We start from the raw sequence: 25,744 nt of genomic DNA, 5'->3' as shown, positions 1-25,744 counted from the left end.
GTGAAGTTGCTATGCTACTCTCCTATACATAAATGAAGGATAAAGCCGCCTTGTCTTTGCAAGGATAAGGTAAAACTGAAGAAGGTACGTGTAAAACCTTGGTCATTTATAGTGCATAATAATATAGTGATCTCTTGTAAGATAGTAATGCATCATAAAAGGACCTATGTAGAGATCATTGACATGTTAGCATTTGAAGTATCTCCTTGCATATGTAGACTAGGTTTTATGATCAAGGAATGAAATCTCATGCATAGAAGGCTTGTCAACATAATCACTAGGTTTTTGCAACTAACTCTCTAGTATGTTTGTAGAATTTGCAATTTTTGAATGGCGAGTCTTGAAGACTTTGGCATCGATGGTTTGTAAACCCTAGCATAGTTTGGATTAAGAAGAACCCCAGGAACAAAACCCTATCTAATTGTTTCCCTAAAAGGTAGATCTAACCCTTGGTGATAATGACATCATGCTAATGTGAAAACAAGGTTGGCGAATAGGTCCAAGATCAAGAAGTTGTCTTTCCTCAAAAAATAAGTACTCTACATCTCCTTGATTACTACTATTTGTTGATTTTGGGTAGCATTGAATGTGCTCTAGCCATGAAATTTGGTGGAGAGGCTAAGGCACATGAGATCTCCAAGACCCAGAAATCGTTTGGAGAAATTCCACTCGGATGAAGAGATATTAAAATAATTAATATTTTTAATGGGTCCCTAAGTCTAAACTTAGGAAAATAAAAATATTAATGTGTATTAATTTAAAATGGGTGAGAAAGTTCTAAGTGACGAGGATCAAGTCAGTTCTAATCTTAGTTGTTGATTAGGGACTTAATCTCGGTTGTTGAAGACTCAACAGGAAAAGTAGAAGAGGAGGCTTGAGGGTCAGTTGGAGACACACCAAGAGAAATCAAGAATTTGATTTTCTGGGGTGAGGTTTGCCGAGGAAATCGAGTGAGTGAACAATTGCAATGAGGGGCAGTTCAACAAGGGATTTCGGTCCAAGGCTGAAGAATACATATCAGAGAGGCAACAAAGTGCCGGAAGAGGCAACATAGAGCTTAGGAGGGTTGACGCAGAGGCTAAGGAGGCTAGCATAGAGCACGCAGAGGGCCGTAGAGGCTGACGCAGAAGCCGCAAAGGCTGATGCAAAAATCGAAGAGGGCTTCAGAGGTAGCGCTGGGAGTGTCTGTGGGACAGACTGGGAGCAGATTAGCTAACGCAGCGCCGAGAGAGGGTGATGCAGTTCTTGAAGGGTGACACAGTTCTAGAGGAGTGCTTGGAGTAGCTTTCGCTGTCCAGTACAAGGAACAACTAGAGTCACTGTGGGATTGTTCATGCGGTTGCTAATTTGTCGGAATATCTGTCTCCGGATAGAGGTACTACTACCGAGGATATTCTCTGAAGGGTGAACCATTTCTGGCACCCTAGTTGTATTCAAAAATCTGCTTAATAATAAAACCCTCCTATAAGCTGCACCGATTTTCCCGAATTGGGTTTTTCCAGGGACGATTGTCCAAAAATTACGGTGTCCCTTGTGTTGTCTCAGTTTATTTCAGTTGTTGATCTGTATATTTGTGAAGGTTGCAATTGTGTTTACTTAGATATTTATGTTATTAAATAAATTGTTAATGTAAAGAACAAGTAGGAGATAGTAAACCAGATATTGCAGTAGGGGTTTCTGATGTGTTAGATTCATAAATTTTCACACTATTTTTATTGTCTTTGTACTTTGCCTTTTTGTTCTTTCATAGTCTTTGAATATAGCTTGTAGGTCAAAGACAAGAACTATCTAAACTTGACTAACAGATGGAAGAATTGGAAAAATGCAGCAAAGCACAAAGACTTATTTGAATCTTAATAGACATAATTGAAGAAGGAGAAAGTAGTTTTAGATGGCAACATGAAAGAAGGAAGTTCACTCAACTTAGCTGGCAATACCCTTTAGCAAGAAGTTGAAGAATTTTGTTATTATTGTACTGACAACTGATTGATTGAATTCAGGAACACATTGATTGGGTTGACAGTACTGATGTTGATAGATGATTAGGAACTGATATGATTTTTTGGAAGAGCATGGAGCAAAATTCTGTGGCAGAAGATGTGGTGATTGATACAATTAGTTGAGAAGATGTTTGGCTTTGATAGACTATTTGATGACATGTTGAATTCAATATGAAGATTGATTGAAAACGAGGAAGGTTGAAGCTTGTTATGATGTGATGTAGATAGGAGCTGAGAAGCTACAACAAATATCCATGGAAGAACAGGTAGCCGATGCATTGATGAGTATTTTTGAGACCAACTTAGGCTTGTGGTTATTTCTCCTTGTTTGAGAGGGGATGAGGATCTCCTCCCTGGTTGGGAGGGAGTGAGGGTGGCCACCGTATTTTCCATGTGTCATGTACTAGGTTAGGACCAACAGTCGTAAGCCTTAGTAAAGGCACTTGTACGGAGAATGGTGGATGGATAAGCATCTAGTACCAATTTTCTTTGAGGATTTATATCCAAGATAAGAATAGTCCCGAGGACCGATATTTCCTGATGTGTGGAAATATCTTGTGAGGACATACTTGGTGAACATCCGGATGGGGTATGTGCCTGAGAGGTAGTGGTGTCCAAATTTATGCCTCCGAGCTTTGATCTAGTGGAGATATAGAGCTTGTTATTCAAGGCCCTTGCTAGTTTGACAATGTTGGTTATGATGATGCAAATCATCTTTGATGCTTATCAATTTGAAATCCTTTCTTATGAGAAATTGAGAATATTTCAACTTGAGATTATCTTGTTATGTCATTATGAATACGTCCTTATTTAAGAGGGAGTGTTGGAAATGTAACTAATGTCAATTTTCATAATGTAATTCAAATGTACTATTGATATATTTATTAGATTCATTTATTCATCATTATTTTTTTTAGTCAAAGCATGTTCTTCATGCTTATAGGGTCAATTGAGTCAAAAGAAATGTTATTGAGTCAAATCCCATTTGGACTTCTTGTAAGAAAAGGAAATTTATTTTTGTCATGAGTTAAAGAGTAAAAAATGTCACCACAAGACCAAGGCGGCCTAAGAGACATCTATTCAACCTTCCTGGAGCCAATGATTCATCCATCACATCACATCGATTTTTGTGGAAGAACAAGGAGAAAAATCAGCGAATGTCAAAGGAGAGAGAAGACAATCAAAAGAGAAAGAAGATGAGTAGTTTTTCCCTAATTTTGTTCACATGTGTGAATTTTTCTGAGGTACTGCAGGCCCAAAATTTTAGGAGTTGACCAGATTTCAGAGATTTGACTAGCATTCACTTTTGTTGACTTTGACTTGTTGTAGGTGACTTGGAGGAGGGCTGATTTGGGTTCTTTGTGGCAGTCTCGGTCTTGATATTGGGTCTTGGATATCTTTTTTTGATTTGATTCTATAAGAGAAGGATTTTGGGTTTTCCCCCTTGTGAGGTTTTTCCCTGGCTTGGAGCCTAATTTCTTGTGTTCCTTTGTTTCTTTGTGATCTTCATGTTTTGTATTTTTGGTAATTGCTTGTTGAAGAAGATAATACAAGTAATAAGAAGCCAACAGATACTCACAAGTAATTATCAAGACAAAGAAATCATCCTAAATCCTATTACACTTGATTTCTCAACAATAACATCATCAATATACAACTGAAATATGAGAAGCAATATACTGAAATGAAAATGCAGAAATAAAATGCTGAAATTGAAAAACAAGAAAACAAAATGCAAGCAAGGTTAGAAATACATTACAAAGGATGCCCCCTGGGCGTTAGATATTTTCAGTGAAGAACATTTGCCCATTTGCAAGCAAGTCAATTGGCTCTCCATCTAACTTTGTAATGCCCCTTCCTAAATTATTTTGAAACTGGATTAATTTCTACATTTTGGGGCTGATTTTGGAGGTGATGGGGCCCATTCAATTTTTTTAGGAGGCTAGACTTAGTAGAAGTTATTTCGATGTGGTTAATTTGTACATGGAGGCCACCCACACTAGGAGAATACGCATTCCCTAGTTTGATTTGCTTGGAGGGGAAATCGATGGGGACCCATGATGGAGTGAAAATGGAGGGAAAAGTGCTTCACGAAATCTATATAAGGAAGGCAACTCTCCTCATTTCAACATCTTAGCTTTGACATATTGAACTCAATCTTAGTTGCTCGAGTTGCTTAGCTGGGTTACTGTGCTCTTTAGCACCCGAGTGTCTCTGAGCGGAGATCTCAACCCTTGCTTCGATGGACTTCGAGTGCCAGCCCTAGAAGGGAGTTCTTCTTCATCTCAGTTCATAGTAGCAGCGGGGAGACGAGTTACAACTATTGTAAGTTGAGTACCAGCAGTAGAGGGAGTAACAACAACGTAGGGATTGCGCAGTCACAGCGCGAGGCACTCCTGGAAGTTGGGGAGACAAGAGCATCCTTCATCATTTTCAGGAGTATAGAGGGTAGCTATAGACAAAGCTCTCATTTCATCACACGCAGGACTGTGTCATCTCCTCCGTGACTGTGCAGTCATTGGAGTGAGATTCTTTGGGGAAACACCATCTGGGGGAGTTTGGAGCTGGGAGGCTGGGAGACCATTTGGAGGGCCATTTGAGGAGGACTTTTGGAGTTGGGAGAGCAGAGATTGACAGGATTAGTCACAACAATAGAATTCGAAATTGGAGGAGGGCCACGTTGTGAAGGGTCAATTTTTGAAGGTTGGAACCAAGGGAAACCCTTTCTGGGTTTTTCTGAGTTTTGGGCAAGGATCACACTTTTAATTTTATAGAATTTTCTGGGTGGATCTAAGGGGTCAAGCAGGGGTCCCAACTCAGCCAATAGCTAGAGGAGCTGAGGGGAATTTGGGCCAAAATTCTGAGGTCAACATTTGGCCAATTTCTTCGTGGGTTATTCTAGGTATTTCGTGGAGAGGCCAGGGTTAATTTCTCGTATTTTTCTGAGCACTGGAGGTGGGGTTTCCAACAACATCTTTGCAGCAAACAACATAGTTTCACAAGGGCAGCGCATGGCATCATTGCAGCAGTTATTTGTGCCATCTGGGCTTGACATATTATCACCCGAGCTTGATCACGCTTGCCATTGAGGCAAGCCCAAGTGCACCACTTCCACATTATTGTACTTTTCTCCCAGATTATAATAAAATGGCTCAACTTTTAGTTATTCCTGAACTTTTTATGGGTGTGCACTGAATGTTTAAAATTGGTATTGTTTTTACTGTTACCTTTTCATAGCACTATTTTTCCTAGTTTGGAACATTATAGTGGTATTAGAGCATGATCTTGGCCCAGCTGTGGGAAACTAGCCAAAAGATCATGGAAGCTTTGGGTATGAGTGCACAGTGATGGGTGAAACCGGAGACAAACCCATGTCTCAAGGGAAATCTATTATGCAGAAATTATGGGGTAGAATTCATTGGGTTGATGAGCGGTTGGCCCATTTGAGGTGGGTGACAGACCAAACCCATCCTCACTCTTACAACAAAGACATTAGAGGTGAGCAGGTCATGGGGGTGCAACCATCTACATCATGTGGGGAAAGTCTACCAGATCAGGGCACCAGATCTCGTGAAAAGGAGTAGGTAGGACAAAGACAGTTAGAGGGTGAGACTAGGGGGCACTTTTGCTGGTGGAGACCCTGCTTTAGATATTAGGCGCTTGAGGAGAAGGTTGAGCATGATGCTGAAAGCCCACAGGATGGTGAGGAGCACATCGATATACTCGGTGTGGCACAGGAGTCACCTTTATTAGAGACCTCTTTGATAGCCCCAGTTGACACCTTGGTGGAGAAGATAGAGCCTACACACATACAACCATCTATTGAGGAGGAGCCACGCATGGACGAGATGCCAACAGTTGCTGAGGTATTTGGAGCTGTGACCAAGTTTACAGGCAATAGATGCCCATGACAGTTCCACCAGTTTCAAGCTGATATTCTAGCATTAAAAAGGAAGGTCGCATTAGTGCGTGAGGCTATTCTGCGACAGAACAAGGAGCTCGAGGGCATGAGAGCGGTTTGTGCCGAGTCCATGGCCAAATTGACTCCAGTTGGGGAGCGGTTGGATTCCCTACTGGTGCAGTTAGAGTGCACGTTGGAGTGTGAGAGCAACCCTCTTCGGGCATACATAGACGGGGCTGACATCACTGTTAGGTTACCTTGGCCCATTGGATAGAGAGAGACAGAGCTACCTAGTCAGATTTTTGTATGTATTGACCATGATAGCGAGATGAGACGACCTGAGTTGCACAGGGTGCAACACCCATATGATGGGGTTGTTTTGTGTGCGGGAGTATGTGCATTCGATCCCTCTCTTGGGGTTGGGTGGTGAGAGACTCTGAGTTGGTACCCGGTGGAGTGGGCTGTGGATATGGTAGTGGACCCAAGTGGAGAGATGGTCTTGTCTGGCATTGGGATCCGGGAGGGACCACCTATTATTTCCTAGGTATACCGGTTGACTACGACCTAGAGGGTATAGTTGACCTAGCAGTCGAGTGTGCACCTCCGCTAGGAGAGTTTCAGTCAGCACTAGTGGCCAACTAGTTTATGGACATGATTCTTGGGTTGACTTGGTATGACGTTTGTACACATGATCACGGGTTGATCAACACACTCTAGCAGGAGTTTATCGTAGGAGGTGGCATTGGCAGGCCACCGGATGACGCCTTGTATGGAGTTGGGGATTCTTCACTTTTGTGTGGGGCATAGAGGACATAGAGGAGCAATGCAGGGGTAGCATCACTACTAACACATAGAGAGATTCACTTCTCGGATCCCTCAGGGAGGATTTGGAGTGAAGATCCATTCACCGGAGGGTATGATGATGCGGTGATGGAGGTCATGATACTGGTTCGGTGTGGGCCGACGCATAGGGACACAACTTTAGGTCATCTCATTCAGGGATGGGTAGGAGCATTTAGGGTGGAGCATTGGTCTACAGATGGGCATGGAAACGCATGGGGGAGTGCCTCACATCGCATTGAGTACATGTGGGGAGTGACCGGTGCAGTGACACAGGTGGGACACAGGACAGTACAAGATGGCATAGCCGTAGTCGGGGGTGTCCTGTGGTGTATAGGGACATGTTGCGAAATACAATGGCATGTTGAGGAATGCGGTGTTGCTTGGTGGTGTGCAGTAACACATGGTGCGCCGCAACGGGATCTTGGAGCATTTCCTCCAAGGAGGCATATGGACAGGGGTATTAGGTGTATCGTTGGATGTAGCTCACTTAGGATCGATGAGGACATTGTTGAACATCTGGGGACACCATGCTTAGCGGAGAGAGGGCTTCGAGAGAGTTATCAGCAAATCCGAGGTGGAGAGAGTGTCGTCTGTAGGATCACTCTTGGGCATTTTGGCAGAATTTTGATCATACCGTTTGGGACATACCCGTCCATCATCCTCCAGTGTTGTTTACAGTCACAAAGTGTTTGGTTGTTTCCCCTTGACACTCTCCATTCCGGTAGCAGAGTATGGGAGGCTCAACCTAGATAGTTGGATGAGACACCGCGTGCCATGAGCCGAGAGGAGACACTTCAGTTGAGACCCTTGGTAGGTGCACGAGTTGTCGGATACAAGCTTAGGGATGGCGTGGTTGATAGCCGAGGTAGCATATATTCCACCCCTGAGCTCACACTTGAGGGACAGTGGATGTCAGACTTCGTTTACAAGAGGGTACCTAAACTCCAAGCAGTGTTGAGTTGTATCATCAGGAGTTGGGATAACGGATTTCACTGCATGGTCTGGCAGGAGCAGGGAAGATTCCCAGGCATGAGACCTACTCCTTGTACTTGGGGTCCACCCAGGGAATACATACAGCGATCGGTTCCAACTCGTAACGACGTTACGCAATGACATCCTATGAGGAGTGGGAGTTATGAGCTCCCCGTATGTTTGGGGAATCCGGGGATCCAGTCGGCGAGCAAATCACTCCACTTGACGAGCAGGGTCATGGCAGAGGATGATCCAGTTCATTTTGGTTTGACACATGGGGGATTACTGAAACCTCTAGTGCACGGCGAGGCAAACTTGTCCTGTTATGGCTCAGAGTTGAGATTGGCAGTGGAGGGGTAGATATTGGCATCATGGATATGCCTGGACAGAATGAGCTTGACTCTCATAGATTTTTCGCCACTAGGCCTTAGGAGGGGAGGATATTGTCTACGCATGATGGGGAGTATGTCATAGTTAGAGTAGCGCAATGTCAACATGGTGGCACCACTCTGGGACTAGCAGGGAACTAGGGCATCACAACACTTCAGAGCGCAATAACCTTTAGGGATGTGTTGGCTACTTTTGGCACTTACACCGGACAGGATAATGAGTGGAGCGAGGGGAACTTCATGTTGGACAGGATGGCCTGGGATCTTAGCATTGAAGGATTCTTTCATACCAGGACAGTGCAGAGGTTAGGCACGATCCAGTGTACATCTGGGACCCTGGCACATTTTGCAGTGACAGTGGGGAGCAACAGTTAGAGAGGATGCTTGCTTAGGCATTGCTTGAGGACAAGTGATTTTTTGTGCATTGGAGGAGCTTGCAGGATGAGGATGCTACTTGGGAGGGCGAGCGCATACTTGAGCATCCAACACTGAAGTTGCTTGGGGACAAACAAAATTTGTGAGGGGAGGACTGTAATGTCCCTTCCTAAATTATTTTGGAATTGGATTAATTTCTACATTTTGGGGCCAGTTTTGGAGGTGATGGGGCCCATTCGATTTTTTAGGAGGCAAGACTTAGTAGAAGTTATTTCGATGTGGTTAATTTGTACGTGAGGGCCACCCACACTAGAAGAATACACATCCCTAGTTCGATTTGCACATAGGGGAAATCGATGGTTAAGTGAGGGACCCACGATGGAGGGAAAATGGAGGGAAAAGTGCTCCATGAAATCTATATAAGGAAGGCAACTCTCCTCATTTCAACATCTTATCTTTGACATATTGAACTCAATATTAATTGCTTGAGCTACTTAACCGGGTTACTGTGTTGTTTAGCACACGAGTTTCTTCGCGCAGAGATTTCAACCCTTGCTTCAGTGGACTTCGAGTGCCAACCCTAGAAGGGAATTCTTCTTCATTTCAATTCATAGCAGCAATAGGAAGACGAGTTACAACAATTGTAAGTCGAGTACCAACAACAGGGGGAGTAACAACAACGCAGGGATTGCGGCACCCTTGGAAGTTGGGGAGACAGGAGCATCCTTCATCATTTTCAGGAGTATAGAGGGCAACTACTAACAAGAGGGCCATCCTACATGAAACTCTCATTTCATCACACACAGGACTGTGTCATCTCCTCCATGACTGCGCAGTCATTAAAGTGAGGCTCTTTGGGGCAACACCATTTGGGGGAGTTTGGCGCTGGGAGGCTGGGAGATCATTTAGAGGGCCATTTGAGGAGAATTGTTGGAGTTGGTAGAGCAGAGGTTGATAGGATCAGTGACAACTACAAAATTCGAAATTGGAGGAGGGCCAAGCTGTGAAGGGTCAATTTTTGAAGGTTGGAACCAAGGGAAGCCCTTTCTCGGTTTTTCTGGGTTTTGGGCAAGGATCACACTCCTAATTTTATAGAATTTTCTGAGCAGATCTAAGGGTTCAAACAGGCTCCCAACTCAGCCACCAGCTAAAGGAGCTAAGGGGAATTCGGGCCAAAATTCCGAGGTCAACATTTGGCCAATTCCTTCGTGGGTTATTCTGGGTAGTTGGTGGAGAGGCCGGGGTTAATTTCCCGTAATTTTCTGAGGACCGGAGGTGGGCTTTCCAACAACATCTTTGCAACGGACATCATAGTTTCACAAGGGCATCATTGCAGCAGTTATTTGTGCCATCTAGGCTTGACATATTACCACTGGGCTTGATCACGGTTGCCATTGAGGCAAGCCTGGGTGCATCACTTCCACATTATTGTACTTTTCTCCCAGATTATAATAAAATGGCTCAGCTGTTGGTTATTCTTGGACTTTTTATGGGTGTGCACTGAATGTTTCAATTTTATGGTGTTTTTTTTATTGTTTGCTTTGCATAACACTATTTTTCCTAGTTTGGAACATTACAAATGTTGTGAGGTGAAAGGAATTATGGCCAGCCACATCTCTGATAATGTAGGGTCCTGTCCACAAACTATCAAAAATCTCGTGTTTTCCTTGTTTTTCCCTTGTCTTATCTCAGAGTAACACCATGTCACCCTTTTGAAATGTTCTCTGTCCGGAAGAATTATCAAAATCTGTTTAATATTTATTTGATTTTTACAACTTTGATCAAAAGCTTTTCTCTTGATCTCATCTAACTCCACAATTTGATTTATCTTGTTCTGTACTTTATCCTTTTTTGAAGTGAAATTCTGGAGAAGCTAATATACTGGAAGCTTTAAATGCATTGGCAAGGTGACATCTAGACCATAGACTAGCTCGAAAGGACTCTTTCTAGTTGCACTCTTCTTAGTTATCCTATCCACCCCTAGTGCATATTTTATCTTACTATCCCATGATTTCTTATTATCCCCTACTATTTTCTTAATAATGGTCATTAAGTTCTTGTTGCTAGACTTTGTACGGACATTCCTTTGGGGATAATAATTTGACGAGTGGGATACTATAATGCCATATTTGAAACAAAAAGAAGAAAATTCTGTCAAATTGAAGGCCTTGGCATTATCGGTTGTGATTTTTGTAGGCACGCCAAACCTTGTTATGATCTTATCTTCTAAGAAGTCCATCACAACCTTTTCAGTATCATACTTGGTTGGAATGGCTTCAAGCCATTTTGTGAAGTAGTTTGTGACAGTTAGTATCCAAGTGTAACCATTGCTTGAATTCTCCTTAAACTGCCCTATGAAGTCAAGACTCCAATGCTAGAAAGGTGCTTCCACAACTGCTGGCTGTAAAGGTAAAGCAGCCAACTTTTGTTTCCAAGTGAACAACTGACATGGCTGACAACCTCTGACAAGTTTGTGCACATTCGCAAAAATAGTGGGCTAGTAATACCCAACAAGAAGGATTTTGTGGGTTGTAGTTTTTTCTGCATTATGACCACCACAAAATCCTGCATGGAACTCAGTCATAAGCCTTTTTGCTTCATCCTCATCAACACATCTGAGTATTAGGCCTTTTGGATTCCTCCAACCCAATCCATCCTGAATTATGCAATATTTGGATGCATTTAGCCTTAGTGCCCTTCTTTTATGATTTACTAAGTGGCTTGAGCAAATAAGGTTCTACAAGTAGAGGATACCAATCCAATTGTTCCAACCTCTGAATTTCTGGGGACACTGCTGACTCTGATGAGATATTCTAACAAACTAGCCCCAATGCCTTCTCATTCCCTTTTGTTAGCATCTGAGCTAGACCTTGTCCTTTAACCAACTTGGTGGGATTTATTTGCAAGTTGTATTCCTGAATCTCTGTGACCCACCTAGTTCTAACCCCCAAGCAATTTTGTTGAGTCAAAATATCCTTTACTGCAAAATGAGGGACATAAGCTATTATCCTAGAATATCCAACTTATACTCTAAAGCGCTTAAGTGACTTAACCAAAGCACAGGCTTGCTTCTCCATGATGTGATACTTAATTCTAAACTATACAATGCTTTGCTTCTAAATGCGATGGGATGTTCTTGGTCTTCGTTATTGCTCTGAAGTAAGATCCCTGCAATGGTGTCTTTAGATCCAAAAGAGAAAACTAGGAAGTCCTTGGAGTAATTGGGACTGACTAACATGGGAGCTTTCGTGATTGAACCTTTAATATCCTTGAAATCTTTTCTTCCTTGATCACCCCACTCAAACTTTGCATGGGAGCTTTCGTGATTGAACCCTTAATATATCCTTGAAAGCTTTTCTTCCTTGATCACCCCACTCAAACTTTGCATTTTTTTTTTCATGAGTGCAAGGATGGGCTTCACCACTTCTCCAAAATTTGGTATGAACCTCCTAATAAAATTTATCTTGCCCAAAAAGGATTGGAGAGCCTTCATGTTATGGGGTAGAGGAACCTTTTCTATAGATTCAACCCTTTCAGAATCAATCCTCACCCCATCCTTTGAGATGACATAACCCAACAATTTTCCTTCAGTGACTCCAAATATAGATTTAGTTGGGTTCAAAGAGATGCCATATTCACGACAGCTCTCAAAAATTGCCTAAGATGACTTATGTGGCTTAGTCCATCCTTTGAAAATACTATCTGGGTAAATTTCAATAATTTTGCCAATTAACCCCTTCAATGCATAGTCTATAGCCCCTTTGAAAAGTAGCTCCAGCATTAGACAACCCAAAAGGCACCCTCAATTATTCGAATGTTCCCCATCGTGTTGTGAATGTGGTCTTATGCCAATCCTCTTTCTTAATTATAACTTGATTATACCCAAAAAATCCATCTAAAAGGGACATCATCCCTGATCCGGTAATCCTTTGAAGAAAAGTTTCCATGTTAGGCAAAGGGTAGTTATCTTTTTTACATACCAAATTCAAATTTCTGAAGTCGACACACAATCTTATGGACCATTTTCCTTTCTGACGACCACCAAGTTAGAACACCATGTAGAATGTCGAGTCTGAGCAATAATCCATGTAGCTAGCATCTTCTGAGAAAAGAGTTTTGATGATAGCTTGTCTGGACAAGAACAAGTGAGCATTGTTTATCATGATTATGGAATGTTTACAAACTTGAATCCTTTACAAGTAAAAAGCATTGGCGGTATGCATTATTGTTGGCATTATGAAACAAGTGTTGTCCTTGATGGCAACTCACTCAGATGACAGATCACAGTTCAGCAGGATAACAGCACAGAGTTCATATCAGACTTCACAAGATGAAGAAAGAGAGCTATACGTAGGTTCACCACTGGCCAAGCTGCGTATACACGCGGGTTCACTGTATACAAGTCGCGTATACGTACACACGCACTTTCATAGAATGCGAGGCGCGTATATCTTGGAAAACTAAGTTTTGGTCCAAGGTATTTGGTCCATGGTATTTTGATCCATGGTATTGGTCCAAGGTATCTGGTCCGAGGTATTGACCCCAGGTATTGGGTCCAAGGTATTGGTCCTAAGTGGTTTTGGTCCTTGGTATTGAGTAAGGCCTAAGACTATAAAAGGAGGGGAAGATCATTAGGCCGGGGCACTCAAGTATTGAATATCCGATGAAGAGCAAGATCTAGTATACAGGTTATTAGGTTATGGTGCATAGCTGGATCTGGATCGAGGATGAACCTTAGCGCTTGATGAAGGATAAGATCTAATGATGGGTCAAGATCTTAAGGCTTGAAGTGAATTATCTTTATGTGGTTTGATCATTTATCTGAATAACTGGCGCATGTTGTAGTCTGTAAATATGATGATCTGGGTATAACTGAAGTCTAGAATTGTTGTAATGTATAAATCATCATTTACAGATCTGTATGCAGGTTCACTTTAGACAAAACGCGTATACACGCTGGTTTTGCATATCAAAACAGCGTATACATCTTAAATTTGATTTGCAGATCTGTACGCAGGTTCGCCTTGAGAAAAGAGCGTATGCACGCAGGTTCGACACATGGAAGTAGCGTATACCTTATAAAATATGTTTTAGCTGCTTCTATTTTCTATTGCAGTGTTCTGGGTTCTGGTTACTATATTCTGGTTACAACATTCTGAAGGATCAGATTGAAGGGTTGTCAAAGTGATTGATTGATTCAGTTGTGGTTGGTGCAAAGAAGATTGGTTGATGTAGATATAGGTGATGATTGAATGATGTTATTGATGGATCCAATCTGAAAATTTATGAAACGTGGTCCCTGGAAGAAAAGAGAAGGTTGTAGCCTTCTGTAGGCTGGCACCTACGTACTAGTAAACATATCAACTAGTACAAAAGCTAGGGAGTTGTAGCTCCCTTCCAGGAGAAGCTGGAGAATGAGAGAAGGTTGTAGCCTTCTGCAGGTAGAAGCCTGCTTACTGGTATAAGACTGCACCAATACAAAAATTGTAAAAAGAAGTTTCTTATTATTAAAAAGAAGATAGAGACGATTGTAGCAAGTGGTTTTCACCCACATTGGGTTTCCACCTTATATCTTGTGTTCATATGTGTTCATGTGTGTTTTGTTTTTACTGCACCTGGTTACTGTTTATATGGTTCTGATGCACTGATTAAAGATCAATATATGATGAATTAACTGAATCATAAGTTTGCTGGATATACGTTAGTTGCCTTAAACACAATTGTGTATACACACGAGTTCCATTAACTGAAGTAGCATATATGAATCTGATTATGGAAATGAAAAATTATTGACTTGCTAACACTGATTCACCTCCCCTCTCAATATTATTTCCAACAGTTGGTATCAGAGCAGGTCCTTCAGAAGAAGCTTGATCGCTTGAAGGAAGATCCATCATCATGAGTAATCAAGAAAGAGAGGGATCTATCAAACCGCCAATCTTTGATGGAAGCAACTTCATTTATTAGAAGGTAAGAACCACAACCTATCTTCAATCTCTTGGAACAGATATCTGGGAAATCGTGGAAGGAGGATATACATTTCCATTAGCAATTCCTACAGATGCGGCAGGAAAAAAGCAATATGAAACGAATGCCAAGGCTGTCAATACATTATTGGGAAGTCTGTCACAATCAGAGTTTGTCAAAGTTATGCAACTAAAATCCACCAAAGAAATATGGGACAAAATCGTTCTAAGCTATGAAGGAGACTCTTAGGTAAAATGTGCAAAACTGCAAACTCTCAGAATTCAATATGAAACTCTCAAGATGCACAAGGATGAAAGTATAGCTAGTTACTTCTCATTTATAGATGAGATTGTTAATTGCATGAAGAATTTGGGTGAAGAGATAAAATAAGTTACTTTAGTTGAAAAGGTTTTAAGATCCTTGTCTGCTAAGTTTGAATCAAAAGTATTTGCCATAGAAGAAAAGAAGGATTTTCAGACTATTATTATGACATAGCTGCACAAAATCTTAACTGCTTTCGAGATGAGAAAAGGAGGTCCATCGGATATGAGAGAAGCCGCTTTTAAAGCTTCAGGAAAAGAAGAACTCAATGAATCAGGACATATTTCAGAAGGAGAAGAAGAAGCAAACTTTCTCAAGAACCTTCAACGAGGTTCCGGAAGATTCAGAGGTAAACTACCTTTCAAATGTTTTGCTTGTGGAAGAGTTAGTGATTATGGTGCGAAATGTCCTCATAAAGATAAGTTTGATAAAGGTAAGGAATATGCAAAATGGAATAGAAAACAAAGTGTAAGTAAAAAGAGCTACTATATGCATGAAGATAGCGATGGTTTATCAATTATTGATGAAGATGAAAATAGTAATGACTATAGACCTCTGATGGCTTTTGAAGATGATGATTTCTTGGATGCTTTAGATGAAGATGACCTTTATGAAGAAATCTCTAAACTCAAAATCTGTTTAGAAGAAAAGAATATGATTATAGATACTTTGACATTCCAACTTGCTGAAAGAGAAAAACACAATGAAAAACTAGAATGTGAAATTGTGGGTCTAAGAAAAGATATTGAGAAAACAAAAGCTCTCAATCTTAGATTGCTAGATGATCAGAAACCATAAATGAAATTATCAAAGGGCAGCGTTCTCCTCTGATAAAGACAGGTCTTGGATATACTGAAGAAGCATCTCAAGCACAGAAGCCGTCAACCTCCACTAAAATCTATCTTGATGCAGCAAAGAGCAGTGAACAGTTTGACAATCATCAACAAAGGCATAAAGCAGATCACCAAGTAAATCAGGCTCAATTTACTTCAAGGATGAATAGAAGCTACAACCAACCTCAGGTAAATCATACTCAATCTCCTTCAAGTATGAATATCAATAGAAACTACAATCACCAGGTCAGTGGATTCGATAATCGCAGGAACTTCTTTAATGGCCAATGTTTTTCATGTCATAACTTTGGACACAAAGCTGCTCAATGTGTTGCTTACAAGACCACCATGACTAGAGAAACACGAAATCAAAGGAATATGAAAGGGATTATGAAAAGGTCCTACAATAACTTTTCTCTTCTTGAAAATGAAATAGAATGCTCTATTTGCAACAACTTCGGTCATGAAGAATCTGAATGCAGGAGTAAATTTCGGCAAACATCTCAGAAGGAGCAAACTCCATTAATACCCAAAATATGGAGAAAGAAAGAACCACAAATAGAAAGATGTGGCATAGCCTTGTATGCAGAAGGACAAGAAAATTAGTGGTACATCGACAATGGATTCTCAAAACACATGACAGGTGACAAAGAAAAACTTCAGTCATATAACGCTTTAGAAAAGGAAAAGAAGGTCTCTTTTGGAAATGACACTCTTGCTGTCATAAAAGGTAAAGGCTCTGTTTTTTTAAAAGAAAAGGTTAAAGCTGAGAATGTTATGTATGTTGATGGTCTAAAGCATAACCTGTTGAGTGTCAGACAAATGTGTGATCAAGGAAATGAAGTAGTATTTCAATCAAACGGATGTGTTGTTTGTGAGCTTGATACAAGAGAAACTGTGATCAAAGGTACAAGAACTCCAAACAACTTATACATACTCAAGGGAGGATAACAACAGTGCTACCTAAGCAAAGATGATGAACACAGGCTATGGCACAGAAGATTGGGGCATCTAAGCTTTTCTCAAATAAGAAAAGCATGTAGATTCCAAGCTGTTCGTGATCTTCCTGATATCAGCATTCCTGAAAATACAATCTGCAAATCATGTCAATTCGGTAAGCAAACCAGATCACACTTCCCTGAAAAGGAAGGATCAGCTAGTAAGCCTCTTGAATTTGTTCATACTGATTTATGTGGACCATCAAGGAGAAAGTTGCCTCGTGGAGAAGAATACTTTATATTGATCATTGATGACTTTTCCAGAATGTGTTGGATAGGTCTTCTAAAGCATAAAGATGAAGCATTTGAAAAGTTCAAAGCCTTCAAAGCTTTGGTTGAAAATGAATCAGATCACAAAATTAAATGCCTCAGATTTGATCGAGGAGGGGCATTTACCTCGGATGAATTCTTTGACTTTTGTGAACAACATGGAATAAAAAGGCAATTCTTGATTGCAAGGACTCCTCAACAAAATGGAGTGGTAGAAAGGATGAACAGAACTGTTCAACAAATGGCTCGTGCTATGCTAGATGAGTCTAGAACTCTTGCAACCTTCTGGGGTGAAGCTGCATTCACTGTTGTCACTATTCTCAACCAAGCAAATGTTTGGGTAAACAACACTCAAACTCCACATGAACTTTGGTATGGTAAGACTCCTATTGTAAAATACTTCAAAGTTTTTGGAAGCAAATGTTACATCAAAAGGTATGAAAAACTTGGTAAGTTTGAACCCAGAGCAGATGAAGGTATTCTTGTTGGCTACTCTTCCCGAAGTAAAGGATATAAATGTTATAATAAAAGACCTGGGAAAATAATTGAAAGTATTGATGTTGTGGTTGATGAAGCATGCAAAAATCCAAAAGAGATAAAAACCAAAGATTATGAAGAAGATGAGGATTATCCTCCCACATCAAATCACACTAATTCTGAAGAAGAAACCAATGAAGCACCAGAAGAAGAGATAACGGTAGAAGAAAAGACTTTGTCCAGGTATGTTCAGAAAAATCATTCAGAAACTCAAATTTTGGGACAAAAAGAGGCAGGTGTGCAGACAAGAAGAGCTATTACAGAAGCTTCAAGCTATCTAGCGTTACTATCTTCCACCAAACCTTAAAATGTAAATGAAGCATGCAAAGATGAATGTTGGATCAAGGCCGTGAATGAAGAACTTGAGCAAATTGAAAATAATAATACTTGGGAATTAGTACTTAGACCTCATGATAAGAATATCATAGGAACTAAATGGATATTCAAAAACAAGCTGAATGAAAATGGAGAAGGTATTAGAAACAAGGCGAGACTTGTTTGTAAAGGATATGCTCTACAAGAAAGTATAGACTTTGAAGAAACTTTTGCACCTGTTGCTAGACTTGAAGCCATAAGAATGTTTCTTGCTCTGTCTAGTTTTTAGAAATTCAAAGTATACCAAATGGATGTAAAATATGCCTTTCTTAATGGAGACTTAGAAGAAGAAGTCTATATTGAGCAACCAGACGGATTCATTCTTGGAAATGTTGCAAAACTTGTATGCAGACTCAGAAAGGCTCTCTATGGTCTAAATCAAGCTCTAAGGGCTTGGTATTACCATCTTGACAAATATCTCCATCAACAAGGTTTTTCAAAGGGATCAGTTGATAGCAATCTATATACAAAGATTGACAATAATAAATTGCTAATAACTTGATGTATATTTGATTGATGATGATGCTTTGATTATATGAAATGATCAGATTTGACAGTGATCATCTGGCATAGGTTCAGGGGGAGCATATGCTTCTAATAATGTATTGTTGACATTATCTTAGAAGATCTTGGTACAGATTCACACAGTTTTTTTTTTTAGGTGGAACAGGTTCAAGGGGAGAACATGGTTGTTGGTCTGGATGCTGATTGACAGATGCTGCTGATGATAGTTGTTGATGACTATCATGGTCTTGTTTAAGATATTTGGTCTCTGTTATATATGTCATGTATATCTTTTAATGAAAAGGTCATGAAACGACCTAATTTGTTACCGAAGGTCATTTATGATGTATGTATGGAGTCATGTTCTTCTTTTAGAACATCTTTTTGCAGACCTTGCTTATATTCAGGGGGAGCATGGACTCGATCATGGAGCTCAATCAACACATTTCAGCATATCAAAGAATTCAGCATGTACTCAAGGGGAGCATAGCCCTTTGCCCTTGATGACAAAGGGGGAGAGTGACTTAGGGTTGCCATCAAGTCCAAAGGGGGAGATTGTTGGCACTATGACACAGGTGTTGTCCTTGATGGCAACTCACTCAGATGACAGATCACAGTTTAGCAGGATAACAACACAGAGTTCAGATCAGACTTCACAGGATGAAGAAAGAGAGGTTTACGTAGGTTCACCATTGGCCAAGTCGCGTATACACGCGGGTTCACTGTATGCAAGTCGCGTATATGTACACACGAACTTTCACCGAATGCAAGGCGCGTATATCTTGGAATACTAAGTTTTGGTCCAAGGTATTTGGTTCATGGTATTTTGATCCATGGTATTGGTCCAAGGTATTGACCCTAGGTATTGGGTCCTAAGTGGTTTTGGTCCATGGTATTGAGTAAGGCCTAAGATTATAAAAGGAGGGGAAGATCATTAGGCTAGGGCACTCGAGTATTGAATATCTGATGAAGAGCAAGATCTAGTATACAGGGTATTGGGTTATGGTGCATAGCTGGATCTGAACCTTAGCGCTTGATGAAGGATAAGATCTAATGATGGGTCAAGATCTTAAGGCTTGAAGTGAATTATCTTTATGTGGTTTGATAATTTATCTGAATAACTGGCGCATGTTATAGTCTGTAAATACTAAATATGATGATCTGGATATAACAAGTCTAGAATTGTTGTAATGTTCAAATCATCATTTACAGATCTGTACGCAGGTTCACTTTAGACAAAGCACGTATACATGCTGGTTTTGCATATCAAAACAACGTATACATCTTAAATTTGATTTGCAGATCTGTACGCAGGTTCGCCTTGAGAAAAGAGCGTATGCACGCAGGTTCGACACATGGAAGTAGCGTATACCTTATAAAATATGTTTTAGCTGCTTCTGTTTGTTGTTGCAGTGTTTTGGGTTCTGGCTTGGGTTCTGGTTACTATATTCTGGTTACAACATTCTGAAAGATCAGATTGAAGGGTTGTCAAAGTGATTGATTGATTTAGTTGTGGTTGGTGCAAAGGAGATTGGTTGATGCAGATATATTTGATGATTGAATGATGTTATTGATGGATCCAGTCTGAAAATTTATGAAACGTGGTCCCTAGAAGAAAAGAGAAGGTTGTAGCCTTCTGTAGGCCGGCACCTACGTACTAGTAAACATATTAGCGAGTACAAAAGCTAGGGGGTTGTAGCCCCCTTCCAAGAGAAGCTGGAGAACGAGAGAAAGTTGTAGCCTTCTGTAGGTAGAAGCTTGCGTACTGGTATAAGACTGCACCAGTACAAAAATTGTAAAAAGAAGTTTATTATTATTAAAAAGAAGATAGAGACGATTGCAGAGGGTGGTTTTCACCCACATTGGGTTTCCACCTTATATCTTGTGTTCATGTGTGTGATTGTCTGTTCTGTTTTTACCGCACCTGGTTACTGTTTATATGGTTCTGATGCACTGATTAAAGATCAACATATGATGAATTCACTGAATCATAAGTTTGTTGGATATACGCTAGTTGCCTTAAACACAGTTGCGTATACACGCGAGTTCCATCAACTGAAGTAGCGTATATGAATTTGATTATGGAAATGAAAAATTATTGACTTGCTAATACTGATTCACCCCCCCCCCCCCCCCCCCCCCCCCCCTCTTAGTATTATTTCCAACAATTATAAGTATTCCAATATTCAGAATTGCCACTTGACCAATGGGTTAAGTGACTAAACCTTATGGGCTATGTAACTACCTTAATAAGAGATTAGCTAACCATTGCCATGTGCTTCGAACCTAGTGCTGTCCTGAGAATCTAGCACTGTTCAGTAAATCTTCCTGCTCTTATGAATTGACTCTTAAACATCTTGTAATGACATTTATAATATATATTTTGAAAGAATGTTCATAGAGTTTATTTCTTTGCAAATAATTTTAAAAGCTCTTTGTTGCCTTGGACAGAAATTTATCTCAGAAACAGCTACATGGTAAAAAAATTTAAACATTTTTTGTATTGTCCTTCGGTGATTGATTTTAGCTTCATCCATGTTTAGCTATTCGAGCAGAAGTTTCATTGTTTCACATTATTTGTTATTGTACTTTCGCTTTAAGTCATATCATGCAAACTCATGTGCCCAACCTAGAGGTGAACTTGATGCCCTGATTACTACGTTGCTTTTGTTGGTTCAGGTGCCAGCATCTCTAAATTCTGCTGATTGCTTCTTGTTGCAATCTGGGTCATCATTTTTCATCTGGCACGGGAACTCCAGTTCATTGGAGCAACAACAACTAGCAACCAGATATGCAGACTTTCTGAGAGTGGGTCTTGTTTCCTTTTCTAGATACCAAATCTTTTTATATGATATCTCCCCACTTCATTTGTCTCATGTTCTTCTTTGGATTGAAAGTCACAAGTTACAACGAACTAACAAATTTAGTTGCTTCTTTGCTATTTGATCACATTGAGCAAAATATTCTAATTTAATTCCAGGCTACAGACAAGTGGATCAAATTTTTTATACTTTTTAGCACAGGGGACGAATTGTGTGTTTCTTTTACAGTTCTGATTATTGTATTTAATATTTGTGCTCTGTCAGCCTGGTGTTAATTTAAAGCATGCAAAGGAAGGGACGGAAACAGCAGCTTTCTGGTATGCATTGGGTGGGAAGCAAAGCTATTCAAGCAAAAGAGAAGCCCAGGAAACCAGCAGGGATCCTCATCTATATGCTTGTACTTATGAAAAAGGTAAATTTTTTACCTAGAAATTGTCATTACTGGAGTACTATAGTGCGTAAGCCTTCTTCTGCCCTGAAATGTCGCATGTCTGCTTATTTTCTATGTTTCCTGAATTTGTTCTTAAATGAAGATATCTTCTCCAAAATTAAAAATATTTTCTATATTTCTTCCATCCTGATTATTACGGTGTACTAGCTATTTTTTATATGTTAAGATAATTGAGTGCATTTGTGGGGCACAAATAACTAACCTGTTCGCTACTTATTGGCTATGAAATCATTTCAGGAACATTGGAGGTGCGGTTTTGGATACTATCGATATGCATCTTTTCTAATGAGAAAAATGGAGCCTATTTGAAGTTTATTTTCTCCATGGTTTGCTTGTATATTATGTGTTTGTTGCCATTGTAAATATGTTTTTCTTATTGCCAGGTCATTGAAGTCTTCAATTTCAGTCAAGATGACTTGTTAACAGAGGATATCATGATACTTGATACACACTCTGAGGTCTTTGTTTGGGTTGGCCAACATGTAGATATCAAACAAAAGCAGCAAGCTTTTGAGATTGGCCAGGTCAGAACATTAGTTTCAACTAACAGTACATGATGCAAGCTATTCTTCTTAGACTATTCATGTGGCTTACGAATGGTATTATATATTTCAGAAGTACATGGAACAGGCAGCACTGTTAGAAGGTTTATTGCCAGATATACCGCTTTACAAAGTTACAGAGGGGAATGAGCCTTCTTTCTTTACAAAGTTTTTTGCATGGGATTCAGCCAAAGCTGCTGTAAGTTGAGCATAGAAATAAAATTCTGAAGCAGTCTAAGTAATTCCTATCCATTTTTCTAAAGGTCTGATAGATCAAACGGTCTCAATGGACATTAACAATCATCATCATCATCAATTGGACATGAGAATAGGCCCTACTGTTAACAACAATTTACACGTTCATTTTTCTAACAAGTTCATTATTGATTGTTGAATGAAAAGAGAATGTCATCAGAATTGCTGATTAGTCAGCGATTAAAAAACAATTTTTTGTTGTTGAGTTGTCGATCTTTTAGTTTTGTCAAATAATTATTTTTGGGCATGGCAAACCACCTTGCTTTAAGGGAATAGCAGTGACTGATTGTTTGAACTGCTCCCTATTTCTTTTGTCAGTAAAGAACCCTCATCATTCAAGCCTTCACCTTCTTCGAAGATTGTAGTAGAGACAAATTGTGATTTCAACTTGCTATTTCTTAGATCACAAAACAAATAAGGCATGCAAGTTATGCCTTTCAGGATTTGCTATCTTTTAGTGCTTGTGGATGTTATTAGTAGCAGCTATTAGTAGAATATCCTACATAACTATTTTTTAAAAGCAGTTTTTCAGGTTGCCTAACATTGTTTTAAGCAAACTGCAGATTCAGGGAAACTCATTTCAGAAAAAGCTTGTTACTCTCCAAGGGATACCTATACAGGCTATAGAGGTCTGAACTCTATTCATATGAAAGATTTTTCTCATGCAATTTTTCTGATTATGCTTCTTCAAGTGATGTCATTTTCCATTGAAACACAGAACTTAAAAAAGCAAGTCTCAACAACTGATGCTGGCTCGTCTGAGAGTCCAACACGTAGTTCTGACAGATCCAATGGTTCAAAACAAAGTGGCCCAACTCAGAGAGCTTCAGCATTAGCTGCCCTGTCATCTGCTTTTGGTTCAAGCAGTGGGAGTAAAGCTGCACCACGAGCTGCGAAGGCATCTATCTCTCCTTCCAATCAATCTTCTCAGAGAGCAGCGGCAGTTGCAGCATTATCCACAGTTTTGAATGCTGAACCTAAAAGAGTCTCACCCACAAGGACAATAGTAGGTGGTGACAAGAAATCATCCACAGCTGGGACAGCGTCAGGTACGTACATATTAGAAGCTCAATTATTAGTTTCTAAACATTGTAATATAATACAGTCAGTGGCATTCATGATGTGTACAAGCTGAAGCGGACCTAGTTGACAACCAGATTAAATTGTCCACTTGTGCAGCAGTGACAAACAATACATTGAGACCCCAAACTGAGGAGTTGCCTGTGAAAGATGGATCAACCACCCAAGATGAAACAAGTTTAGGAGAGTCTAATCCAGAGAGCAAAGAAGTTTCTGAGCCAAATGAGTTTGAAGCCAAGCAAGAAGAGAATGGAAATTCAGATACTTACAGTTATGAACGTTTGAGAACTAAATCCACTAATCCGGCTCCTGGAATCGACCATAAGAAAAGAGAGGTAGCCCTTTTTTCCTTTTTTTTAAAAGTTCAATTGGTGACCAGCCTTTTTTTGGTTTGTGGACTTTATAATGCTGTGTTTGAGGTAACTTCAAAGCATTTAATAGGAATATGATAGAACAGCTTGCCTGCTGAGAGCAGGTCATTCCTAGCGTATGTGAGTTTTAACATAGTATTAGACCATGTTTAGTTCAGTTGCTATGAATTCCTAAAGCCATAGGCCTATAGGCTATAAGTATGGCTGTAGTATGGCTTGGCTGGCTGGCTGTTGCGAAACAGGTATGTAGCTCAGTATTAGAGCAGTCCACCAGCCAGGGGTAGGTTTTGGGTTCGAAACGGGTATGTTGCTCAGTATTAGAGCAGTCCACCAGCCAGGGGTAGGGTTTGGGTTCTATTCTTAGCATGTTCACATTTGAACACACATTAACTAAAATTAGATCTCTATATTTTGCAGACTTACTTATCCCCAGAGGAGTTCCAGAAGGTTTTTGGTATGGACCAGAAGACATTCTCTGCGCAGCCTAAGTGGAAGCAAGATATGCGAAAAAAGTCTGTTGATTTGTTCTAGGCGTTCAAGCAATGGCGCTTTCATGAGAAAAGATTACTTTTTTCCCCTGCAAAATGGTGTATAAGATCTGCCGAAAAATGCTTAAGTTATTGTTTTTGCCTGGCCCAGAGATCGCACTCCAGATTGCTATGAGTAACAATAAGTACAGTGGATTGCCAATCATTCTTTAATTTGTATACTAGTCTACATTTTAGGTTTCTTTCAAATCATCCAATTCCACACTGCCCCTAAGTGTATCATCACATGTGCCTTTGTATTATGTTTGTGTGTTTGTTAGATGTCTCATTAAATTCCATGGACATATCTGTAAATGACATCTGTTAATATCTTCCTTCAGTCTAATTAGGTGGAAGCGACAGTTTGTACCATGTTGCCGAATCCCTTCATGGTATATGCCTTGGCAGTACATTGTGATAAAAGATGGCTTTTGAAGTTACAAGATTTTTCAGTATTTATGATAAAATATATCGAAACCATTTAACTTGCAGGATGTGATATTTTCACTGAATCTCAATTTCAGTTTAACATATTCCACATTGCAAGAGTATAACTAGACATGGAGAGTGCAAAGTTTATACTTCTATGGAGGTGCATGAGAAAGGTGTTTACCTTGTTTTAATTCTTTTCTAAACCAAAATAAAACTGAAACATGGCTCAGTGAAGGAAAGCTTAATATAAGAGTATTTGATGTTTTTTTTAAGTGGAACCTTCAAAGGCATCTAAGCATGGGCGGGGGTATTATATTATGAATAATTGCCATAAGCCTAAGCGGGAAATTCTTTTATTGTTGTGCAGTAAAAATAACGGTGAAGCAAAGATCAATTCCCACAATATAAGGCGTGGCTAGTTGTATTCCTTTCTCTATTAGTGCCGGAGTTGATATTATCTGGGGATATATATTTTAATTTATTTGTGAAATCTTTGAACTTTCCTGCATACAGGCGGATAAATTGACCCTTTTTTTTATAATATGCACATGGCCCCTAATTTTGATGTCATTACTTTAAATGTCTCCTATTTTATGATATGTTCTACTCGCATCCTTAAAACCAAGGAATGCCCACTTTAATTTTTGTGCTTATATTATAATAAAGACCTTAGTACAACCAACATTCCATTCATATATGTCACTTATTGAGACGGCATTTGCATCTGTTATTTATAATGCATCAATGAATTATATGTTTAGATATGAAGTACTTATAACTTTCATATTAATTATAAGACTTTTCGTTATTGTTAGACGGTAAAATCTAGTTTATTCTCTTTTCTTAGTATTTGTGTAAATATTCGTGTAGATGTGTTTTTGGAATGTGAGATTTGGGATGGATGTTTAGGAAAGTTAAAGTGCTTTTTAAAATTTTCAGAGGATGATGGATTGGAAATTAATTATATATATGTATCTAT

At 39.8% G+C, this 25,744-nt stretch overlaps 1 protein-coding gene across 1 annotated transcript in view; it reads left to right on the top strand.

The window, feature by feature from the left end:
* Positions 1–24,824, top strand: part of LOC149223046 (villin-3-like) — a 118,273-nt gene extending 93,449 nt beyond the window's left edge. The window contains exons 15-22 of the mRNA XM_089385729.1: positions 20,965–21,093; positions 21,372–21,526; positions 21,938–22,082; positions 22,174–22,299; positions 22,919–22,984; positions 23,074–23,404; positions 23,535–23,770; positions 24,224–24,824. Of these exons, the coding sequence (XP_089241855.1) occupies positions 20,965–21,093; positions 21,372–21,526; positions 21,938–22,082; positions 22,174–22,299; positions 22,919–22,984; positions 23,074–23,404; positions 23,535–23,770; positions 24,224–24,337 (1,302 nt within the window). The 3' untranslated portion in view covers positions 24,338–24,824. The remainder of the gene's footprint in view (positions 1–20,964; positions 21,094–21,371; positions 21,527–21,937; positions 22,083–22,173; positions 22,300–22,918; positions 22,985–23,073; positions 23,405–23,534; positions 23,771–24,223) is intronic.
* The last annotated feature ends 920 nt before the right edge of the window (positions 24,825–25,744 follow it).

This window comes from Pinus tabuliformis, chromosome Q (assembly GCF_031772625.1).
Source record: "Pinus tabuliformis cultivar Carrire ecotype Pingquan chromosome Q, CPIR1, whole genome shotgun sequence".
Lineage (NCBI taxonomy): Eukaryota > Viridiplantae > Streptophyta > Pinopsida > Pinales > Pinaceae > Pinus > Pinus tabuliformis.
The sequence above is the reverse complement of the archived record's forward strand: the minus strand, read 5'-3'. Positions and strand labels throughout refer to the sequence as shown.